Below are 10795 nucleotides of genomic sequence, written 5' to 3' on the forward strand. Positions count from 1 at the left end.
AAAGTAGAACTTATAAGAAGTAACAATATATTTCTCTTATCTTAATTTCCATAAATGCAGGCCTTGCTCCTTCTTAAGCTTAGCCTTGATAATTATTTATTCAAAAAAGTCAAGTGTGAGAATGGGTTACTGAACATTTAGCATAAGTTAATCAGGGAAAAGTAAAAGATATAACAGTTAACAAAATAGACAATATTTTAATGAAATTAAATCCACAATTCCAAATCCCCATGAGAAATTATGGTGGCTTTGATTTCTCATAACTATTACTTTCCATGTGAATTTCCATGAGAAGCAAATTTATTTTAAGATTTCAGTGAGCATTTCATCCAGTTATGATTTCTGGCTGAAATGCTTGAGGTATATTTGCGTTTAGTCAACTCTCTCAAAAAAATGTTGTACTTTAAATAATTAAAAGTATAACATACCAATATAAAAATCTGGTTAAAAGCTTTTCACGAAGATGCTATACACTGCCTAATGAATTAAGCAAACTCAACATCAATTCTCACATGTTATATTTGGCTGAAAAAAAATGTGGTGAGTACTGAAAGAACATCTAAATACCACAGCAGTTTTATGGAAATCAAGATGTTCAATGAATTGAAATAAATATGTGCGGAGTACTGAGGGGTGCCTAACTAAATGAATCTCTGTCATATGAATACAAGATAATGACGTTTTTCAAAGAGTAAAACCAGTTGATATAGAATATGTACTGAATGTGTACCGGCCAGCTAATGGCATGTATTTGTAGAGACCTCTACTGGGGATGTTAATGCAATCAGTTTAAACACAACTCCAAATCTTATTCTGACTGCTTCCTTTACACAATTGCTTTTCTTTAATGCATCAACATGTTGACCTCAAAGTCAGATATTCTAGCTGCAGCTGGATTTTGGCAGAAATCTGTTTCACTTAAAGAACGCAACTCCAATATAACAAATAGTTAAAATGAGCAATGGTAAACCCTGTTAAAATGCTGCTCTCTGACAAATGCTTTTTATTTTTTTTAAATTTGGCTTTCTTTAATTAATAGCTACTGAAAACAATTTGCCATTTTTTAAAATTCAATTGCCTTTATAATTTCTATTTTTTGTTAAACTATATATTGTATGTAAAAAAAATATGCCACACAAATAGCCAGTTTGAACACCTGGTGGTGTAATATTACTACCCCTTTCAAATCCTTTTCTTTACAAGGGTACAGACATTACATACAGTTTTGTACAATCCATCATATAGCCCTGCATGGCCCCAGTGCACACACTGATTTGTGCAACTCTGAGATGAATATTAAAGACCCTGAGGTCTCTTTCTAATTTAAAAGTGCAGAATGCATACAAAGACATCCATTTAAAGAATAAGAGCTTCATACTAAAATTAGGGGTGTGCTAGTCTCTTGAACTGGAAGGCCAATTTGATCTTAGTTTTAAAGACGACTGAAGCTAGAACCAAATTCAAAACTGTGCATTGTAAGTCATCCGAAACACACTGAGATCCACTACGACAGGTATATTAGATCCTGCAGTAAAACTGCAATGTACTGATGGATTTCTGTACATCATGCATTATTTTGATGTCATCTAGGAATAAGCAAAATGTTTTGGCTGGAGACTTTTTTGTAAAATTTTGTTTGATTTGAAGTAGGTCACTGGGTCTATTTCATAACTTAAAATATTCAGCTTGAATAAATGTGTTATGGAGAAACAACAATCTTACTAGCACACTTAGATGTATTGCCAGTTTTGTGGAAATGTATTGTTCCCCAAAAGATAATAAGAATGACTGCAATGTTCATTTAGAAGCAGTAACACCCAAAACAGTTACTTATGCCTACTGCCATCAATCATCAGGACAATCTTCAGTTGAACTTCCTTGATCCCAGCAAATTCAAATGTTTCAATGGACCTGTTTTTGTGCTGTGCACACCCCTTGTTCAAATATCCATTCAAGGTGACAATCTGGTGCCAAGGCACTTTCACCTCAAACATTTATGCTAACCAGAGAGAGAGAGAGAGAAAATAAAACAGGTAATTATAAATAAATACTGTATATAAACAACTCTCTGGCTCAGAACTGACTGCAGGTGGTCTGTTTTTCAAGAACTTCGAGGTAGTCCGGCTCAGCGTGAAGCTTTGCCTTCAGTTCCAGATAGTCATTTCTAATTTGCTCAGCATATAAATTACTGGGTGCCCCATAGAGCACCGTCTCCCTCATCCTTTCCGGATGTAAATATTGACGTCTAACTTCATAGTTTGGTGAGTAATTATAGTTTGGTGGGCTACCATATTTATAGTCAACACTGTTCCCACTGGGTGACACCTTCTCGGGTTCTAAAATCCCACGGTAGAAATGATCTACATCTTGCACTGGGGAGATCTCCTCATGGGGCTCTATGACGCTGATGCTGTACGTGGGGCTTCTCAGCTGGTTTTCTCTTTCCTCCTCTGCTTGGCTTCTGTAGGCGATTTTCAGCTCATGTAAATCCCTGTAGTCGTCTACTGAATTGCCTTCTCTGGATCTGTAGATGGGGTTCTTGCACATGTGTCCCAGAGGCTGGGGAATGTATTCATACACCTGACTCGCTGGACCCTTGACCTTGGGAGCCGACCTGTGACTGTAGACACTGTACTGAAGGTTGAAAGAGCTCACGTCCGAGTTGTTAGTGCTGGCCCGATCACTCTGGGCCTTTTTCCGACGTTTCATTACCAGCACGAAGAGACCAGCGGCAACGAACACGGATGTAATGAAAACCAGAAGCAAACTCAGGATAAGGACAGAGAGCGGCACAGAACCAGTATCCTTGATGTATTGGAGTGGGGTGGCTGCGGTAGTGGGTGCCTCCGTGGACTGGGTAACGGTGGGGCTGGTGGTCGACACCACTATATCTGAGTAATCAGGGCAGATTAAATCCGATTTAATCGCTCGCAGGTCTTTTCCTGCGAATCTTTTGGGCGATTCACAGATTACTTCGTTTATAAGAGTCCCGGAATTAAGCTTTTCTAGCCAAAGCTTCATGCCCACAATATCACACGTACAATCCCAAGGATTTTCATATAACTCGATCTGTATTAAGGATTTCAGTTGCTCGAGGACTCCAACCACAGGCAGGGAGGTGAAACGATTACTCCGCAAACTGAGCCTGGTCAAATTCAAGCCAAGAAAGATATCCACGGGGAAAACCTTTAGCAGATTGTTATTTATAAAGAGGAGCTGCAAACTGGGGACCGGCCGGAAAGTATCGTGCACTATCTCCTTGATGGCATTGTACTCTAGGTAGAGGAACTGCAAACTTCGCAGCCCGTAAAATATTTCTGAAGTGAGTCTTTCGATGCAATTGCCATTGAGATAAAGTCGGCGCAAGTGTGTCAGGTTCATAAAAGCCCGGTCCTGAACCACTGTTATTCTATTGTTACCAAGGTGTAATAAATCTAATCCGGGCGACTCAAAGAAATCAGAGCGTCGCACGGTCAGGATGTAATTCCCTGTGAGGTACATTTTTTTAGGGTTGTAGGGCTTTGGCTCCAGCTCGGATATTCTTTCGATCTTTCTTTCCTGACAATTTACGTTAAGACCTAAATCGGAGATTTGCATGTTACACGTGCATTGGCGAGGGCACACTAAAGGCACGGGAGGCTTGGTCTGATAGGCGAAAATGGGTCCATAGTTGTATCCTTCTTTTAGGGAGGGTCCCTTGGAGGTGGTGCGAACACGTGGTACTTTGGGGAGGCGAGTGCCTTTAGGGGTCCTCGCTGGGAACTTTGATACAGGCGATGAAGTGATGAACGACGTTGCTGGCGCTGGGGTGGTGTAGAAATAGCCGTGGGTAGTCAAAGGGGGCACGGGTTTCCTCTCCGAGTCCACGTTCACCCTCCTGGGGCAGAGCTCCTGCTTGGCGACCTCATCTAGGTCTCTGCCGTGGAGTCGGAAAGGCGTCTCACAAACAACCTCCCCGACCAAGGCCGTGTAGGAAATGCTCTCCAGCCAAGCCTTCAGGGCGATGAGCTCACAAGTGCAGTTCCAGGGGTTTTCCTCCAACTGCAACTCTACCACCCTGTCCATATGCTCCAAAAGCCCCGCATACGGTAACATCTTGAGCCTGTTACCCCGCAAGTCGAGGTGCGTGAGAGGAACATATTTGAAGACGTTGCTGGGTAAACTGCTGAGGAGATTGTCGTTCAGGATCAGGACTTGCAGCATGTGCAGTTTACTAAAGGAACCGGCTTCGATCGAGCTGATGTAGTTATAATCTAGCTGGAGGTATTCCAAATTTTCCAGTCCAAAAAAAGTGTCATCTCGAATCCCTTCCAATTTATTATTGTTAAGGTGCAGCCTCCTGGTCGTTCGCAGCCCGTTGAAAGCGCCCGGTTCGATGTCCTGGATTTCATTACCGCCCAGATGGAGAATAGAAACCCCAGTAAAATTAATAAACTCGTTCGAGTACAATCGGTGGAGCAGATTCCCGGTGAGAAAGAGATGATAGACGGAGAATCGCGGCGGGCTGATCTGAAGAAGGCTGATAATCTCGCTGTTTTCACAACCCACGACCAGTATTTCGTCTTTCTCCTCGCAAGAGCAAAGGTTTTCACAGATCTCTCCGTAGCTTTCGATGATTTCAGCCCAAGACAGGACGAAGGATGCAAAGGCGATGGTCTGCGTGATCCAGACATACATTTTCATTGTCCGAGTGCGAATCCGTGTTCACTCTAGTGCTCTGTTACAGCTTATCACCTTCAGAAGATAAGAAAGAGTGTAAATACTTTCCATTGCAAGCGATCGACTAACGTCACCAAAATAACTGCTCCCCCACCTCCTCCGCCCCCAACACACATACACACACCGCCACCATCACCACTTTGAAGGGAGTGGGCTGTTTTCCGAAGGCAGAATCGTTTGGCGAAATTGCCATCAGCTCTCAAACTGATCGCTGCAATGACGTCGAGGTCATCAAAAGTTAAAATGACATCCCGGTATAATTTCAGGGATCTGTTTGTTTCTAAATTCGAGACCAGATCCTCCACTGGCGACAATTCAATGCACTCATTCAATGCACTGGTCGAGGAGACGTACACGGCGGATAAGGAATGATTGGAGCCTCTGTTAGTTGAGATAGGAAGTTGTATTTAGTGTAAGCGTCACTTATCACATACTGCGTTAACGTCACTGGACCATCAACATGCATTTGTCTAGATCTCAGAAATGTATCTTCAATTAAATATTTTTTCCAACAATAGAGCTCGTTAAGTTGGTAAGTGCCAGCACTTACAAGTTTTCAATTAAAAGGAAATCGTGACCTTTTGAAAAAGAACCCTCGACTAAAAATAGCTCTCACCAAGCATGTGTATCTTTTACAAATAATTCCACATAAGCTGTTCATTTGCTTTCACTCCATAGAACATAAGCCCACGCTTTCAGTTATACGCAGCTGAATGCTTTCAGAAGCTATTGCGGTTCATATAGAAGACGACAAAGTAATAATGAACGTGTTTTTAAAATATATTTCTCCCTCGCTCTCATCCGACCAGAATGCTGATTTCTCCCCCCACTGATTTACCCCATCTCTCCAGAGGCGATTTTGAAGAACAGCTCAGTACATTCGGCCATGTCTGAAACTGTGTTTCCATGCGAAATTTCGCAAAAGCAGCCCGGTGAAAGTACAGTACAGTAGTTAGATTGGAAGATTTGTCACGGCTAAAGCTCATCGCCAATGCTACAGCGCACGAACCGCTGGTTAGAATCGGCGAGAACTGTCGCAGACCCTCATCCCTCAGGGTAAAAGACACACAAGTTGATTAAAGGAAAGCCGATATCCTACGAAAGCGATTTAATACCCAAATTTCATCTAGCTCGAAACAAATCCGATTTCCTGCCGCTCTTTTTGTTCTTTCAACCACTGCATCACACAAGCTTCGCGAAAAAAAAGACATGTAAATTTCCACCTACTGATGCTGAAAATCACTTCGTTTCGAGCATGGTTGCTTTTTGCTCGTCTCATCCCTTTGCTATCTCAAGGATACGTATGCAGAAGATTGCAGCACAACATTTAAACAAAGCGCAATTAGACGTTTAAGCACTTAAACGCGATTATTAGGAACCCCCCCCCCCCATCCCATTATGGACGATTGAGAACTGTGCTCTTTCCCCCCTTCACCAACAGCGTCTCCCACCGTTTCCCTCGATACTGTATGCAAGGGCAAATTTCATTCCGTCCACCCATCTCCCACCGCGATCACCCCACCTCACCGAATAAAAAAGAAAGTTCACAATTTCATCCAATTTATTGGTATAGTATGCAAAGATGGGAAGCGTTTAAACTTCAGGTTTAGCACTGTATGAACAAGCCTAAGTCACTAGTATTCAAGAAATGCCCAAAATCGCGTCTCTCTCCGGATCGCCGCTGTGCGTGTTCTATATTTTTATGCCAGAGGGTTTATCTTTTTATTATTTTGCCCGAAACTCAATACATCTGGCATCAAGAAATACGTCTCAAAATAAGCGACCTACCTACTCCCAGAATCGAGAGATTACAGTGGCTGAATCGAATTACAATTAAATCGAAATTTACTTACCCAGCTCGGCTCCTGCGAGGTCATAATATTGCAGGAGATGGTGCGTTTCCGGCCAGGATTCGAGTTAAACTGTTGGATATGTGATTAGGAATGCTTAAAGTGGTTCTCCTGCATATGTATCTACCGTGTGGTATTATACTAAGGCTTTCACAGGCTGCTTCACATTATCAACACGACGTTTAGCCGATGCGAGACTTCTCTCACTTCACTTACAACAACTTTACCGTGCGATTACCAAAGGCTAACCGGGGGGGGAAATCACCAGCCCAATAGACTGTCTTCTTGCCCTTCATTTCGCTGCTAAAAAATATAATCTCATCCTTCTACGATGACAGCTCTTCCCTTAATCGCGATCTGTAAAATGTGGCTGTGGCGATCTCATCCACTGGCTTCGCCTTAAAGTGGAAACTCGGGTGATGGAGTGTACTTGTCTGGAGAAATCCACTGTCGTATTAATGTGGACTTAAATCAACCCTCGGGGAATGCGGAAGGATGTCGCTCGAAGTCCTTAGCATCGTAGCCTTCCCTTTCCGTTGTCCACAGCCACTGAAAGCCAAACGCTTCTCTCAACAGCAAGCCTTTCTGTAATTTGGGAGCAATATTAAATCTGAAATGGAAGACGCGCGTTGCGCAAATAATAGCAGGGAAATAAATCTTAAAGCCGGAGTCTTTCACTAGTTTCAAACAGTGATCTTCATTTGGTGGTATATTTTGACGTTGAGTTTTGTTTTACATTCCAGCTAGGGTGATCCAGTCCATATTTTTTAAGAGGGCAATAAATCAGCGCTAACAAACCATTTGTAGGAGCGTCAGTATTTAGTATACTCAGCCTGGTTGTTTGTCATTCCAGCCATTTCCTAAATAACAAGCAAACAACCGGCGAAATAAAAGCGGCTGAGCATTGTAGTGACCAATAGATGGCAGTGCAGGGTGACACAAATAAGGACTGACACAGAAAACTCCTAGTTTGACTTTGTCGATATCCGGACAAGAGGAAACCATATATTTGAAAAAATAATTGTGTGGAAACGGTTGATTTCGGAACGGACTTACCTGTATTCCTCCAGGGTCTTACTTCCCACTCGATGAACAGATACGATTCTTTATTTTGCACCAGACATTGTAATTGTTGAAGTTGCATTCGTAAGTGATTTTAAATCACGGTATTAAAGAGAGAGAAAGTTTTTCAAGAAACAACAAAAAAGGGGAACTTTGAGAGCGATGACTTTCTAATGGTACAACAAAGCAAGGTTTGGATTCTTGCTCTGTTGGTACTATTCAGGTGGACAATTCAGAAGACTGTGGGTTCAAGGCCCATGCCAGAGGCTTAAGTATATCCGCCCTAACACTTCAATACTGAGAGAATGCCACAATGTGTAACTTCTTATTTTACACATGCAATGGTAAACTAATCTCATCTGCATTCTGGAGAGGATACATAAGATCCACTTACACCATTCTGGATAATCTGTAATCAAAAAAAAAGCAAAAATAGGCAGAATGTGGCAAACAGAAAGAAAGACAAATTGTTGAAGGTACTCAGAAAGCCAAGCAGCAGCAGTAGTGAGTGAAAGAGAGGTATTACAAGTTGATGCCTTTGCATTTGGAATGATAGTCTTTTAACTGAAACATTAACTCTGCAGCTGTATCCACAGATGCTGCCTGACCTGCTGAGTTATTATTTATTTTAGTCAATATTCAGTATATCCTTAAAAGAACACACCCGACCAATCTTTAACCAGAATAGCTTCCAATTGAAAAGTAAATTTGAGCATTATCGTGTGGGAATATTATATTCCAAATAACAGAAATTACATTTTTGGCTCTAATAGTCTTTAAATACACATGTTAAAACAATGTATCCAGTGGATGTAGTGTACCTTGATTTTCAGAAGGCATTTGATAAGGTCCTACATAGGAGATTGGTGGGTAAAATCAAAGCTCAGGGCATCTGGGGGAAGACATTGGCATGGATAGAAACTGGTTGGCAGATAGAAAGCAAAGGGCAGTGGTGAATGGGTGTTTCTCGGAATGGCAGGTGGTGACTAGTGGGGTGCTACAGGGCTCGGTATTGGGACCACAGCTACTTACAATTTACGTCAACGATTTGGATGAAGGCATTGAGAATAACATCAGCAAATTTGCTGATGATAATAAGCTGGGTGGCAGTGTGACATGTGATGAGATGTTAGGAGAATTCAGGGTGACTTGGATAGGCTGGGTGAGTGGGCAGATACTTGGCAGACGACGCTTAATGTGAATAAGTGTGAGGTTATCCACTTTGGGAGTAAGAACAGGAAGGCAGATTATTATCTGAACGGTGTAGAGTTAGGTAAGGGAGAAATACATAGAGATCTAGGAGTCCTTGTTCATCAGTCACTGAAGGTGAATGTGCAAGTGCAGCAGGCAGTGAAGAAGGCTAATAGAATGTTGGCCTTTATTACAAAGGGAATTGAGTACAAGAGCAAGGAAATCCTCTTGCATTTGTACAGAGCCCTGGTGAGACCACACCTGGAGTATTGTGTACAGTTTTGGTCTCCAGGGTTAAGGAAGGACATCCTGGCAGTAGAGGAAGTTCAGCGTAGATTAACGAGGTTAGTTCCTGGGATGTCTGGACTGTCTTACGCAGAGAGGTTAGAGAGACTGGGCTTGTACAAGCTGGAATTAAGGAGATTGAGAGGGGATCTGATTGAAACATAGAAGATTATTAAGGGATTGGACAAGATAGAGGCACGAAATATGTTCCAGATGCTGGGAGAGTCCAGTACCAGAGGGCATGGTTTGAGAATAAGGGGTAGGTCATTTAGGACAGAGTTAAGGAAAAACTTCTTCTCCCAGAGAGTTGTGGGGGTCTGGAATGCACTGCCTCGGAAGGTAGTGGAGGCCAATTCTCCGGATGCTTTCAAGAAGGAGCTAGATAGGAATCTTATGGATAGCGGAATCAAGGGATATGGGGACAAGGCAGGAACCGGGTATTGATAGTAGTGATCAGACATGATCTCAAAATGGCGGTGCAGGCTCGAAGGGCCGAATGGTCTACTTCTGCACCTATTGTCTATTTTAATTCTGATTCCTATTCCTATTCCAACATATCAGCCCATAGCTTCCACATGTGCTAAGATGAGGCCACCGTCAGTGTGGAGAAGCAACACATTATATTCTGTCTGGGTAGCCTCTAACTTGATGGCATGAATATCGATTTCTCCTTTTGGTAAAAATAAATTTTCCTTCCCCCTCCTGTCTTCCTCTATTCCCCACTCTGGCCTTTTACCTCTTCTCACCTGCTTATCGTTTCCCCCAGGGTCTTCTCCTTCTTCCCTTTCTCATATGGATCACTCTCTTCTCTTATAAAATGCTTTCTTCACCAGCCTTTGACCTTTCCCACCCACCTGGCTTCACGTATTCCCTTCCACCTCACCTCCTTCTTCTCTCCCCACCTTTTTATTTTGGCATTCTGAAGAAAGGTTTCAGTCTGAAATGTCAATTGTTTATTCATTCCCATAGATGCTACCTGACCTGCTGAGTTCCTCCAGCATGTTGTGTGTTGCAATATAAATAGAAGCCTTTTTTGGCAGAAATACTGTGATTGTGTAAGTTATACCAGGACTGTTCTTTAGTGTTGACATGTGCAGACCACCTTCAGCTTATCAGAAATATCAGGTATTGCAGCTTTGAAGTATTGAAACTGAATAGTGACTGTTCAGGAAAGCAACACATGATAAGCAAACAATGCAGGTTGGCATTGAATATGATTGCGCCAAGGAGATAGTTGTGACAAAATTTCTTATGCTTTGAATTACCCACTTGGTAAGGAATATGTGGCATGGCAATCCAGTGGGATTGTTCCAGTTCAAATTGAAATTTTAACATTGAATGATAAGCTGCTGCATGCAGTAGTTGGAAATTCAGAGAACAAAATATACTTACTTATAATGGTCATCCTGTAACCAGGCACAGTAGCTTCTCCCAAGATGCATGACTTTAAAGTACTGCTGTTTTAACTTTTCCAATAGCTAGTCTTACTTTCAGCTCTTTGGCCTACCTTTGCCTTTAAACATCTAAATCTTTTGTTCTTCTGTAACCCTCAGTCTCTGAGCTGTTTTGAGATTTCAGCCTAGGCAGCTTTAGCCTTTAAAGGAGAGTCTGCAATAACCTTCGCAGACCATTCTAGCCTTTTTTCTCCCCTGTGGCTGCATGGATTAGACATAAGTTTTCATAGTTCT

The 10795-nt window shown here is 42.2% G+C and overlaps 1 protein-coding gene across 2 annotated transcripts; it reads right to left on the reverse strand.

Moving 5' to 3' along the window:
• Positions 1–2073: 2073 nt before the first annotated feature.
• LOC132393754 (SLIT and NTRK-like protein 5) lies at positions 2074–9521 on the reverse strand. 2 transcript variants are annotated; one of them, XM_059969152.1, is made up of 2 exons: positions 9499–9521; positions 2074–4681 (listed from the first exon to the last, which is right to left on the reverse strand). In XM_059969152.1, the coding sequence occupies exon 2, from the start codon at positions 4675–4677 to the stop codon at positions 2074–2076; it is 2604 nt and encodes an 867-aa protein (XP_059825135.1). In that variant the 5' UTR covers positions 4678–4681; positions 9499–9521. The 2 variants fall into 2 exon arrangements, with proteins under 2 accessions (XP_059825135.1, XP_059825134.1); XM_059969151.1 differs by lacking the exon at positions 9499–9521 and having other exon boundaries at positions 2074–4683.
• Positions 9522–10795: the final 1274 nt, after the last annotated feature.

This window comes from Hypanus sabinus, chromosome 5, assembly GCF_030144855.1.
Source record: "Hypanus sabinus isolate sHypSab1 chromosome 5, sHypSab1.hap1, whole genome shotgun sequence".
NCBI lineage: Eukaryota > Metazoa > Chordata > Chondrichthyes > Myliobatiformes > Dasyatidae > Hypanus > Hypanus sabinus.

What these genes read in the sequence shown, in the direction of transcription:
- LOC132393754 (XM_059969151.1), bottom strand. Translation starts at nt 4,683, where the DNA reads ATGAAAATGTATGTCTGGATCACGCAGACCATCGCCTTTGCATCCTTC.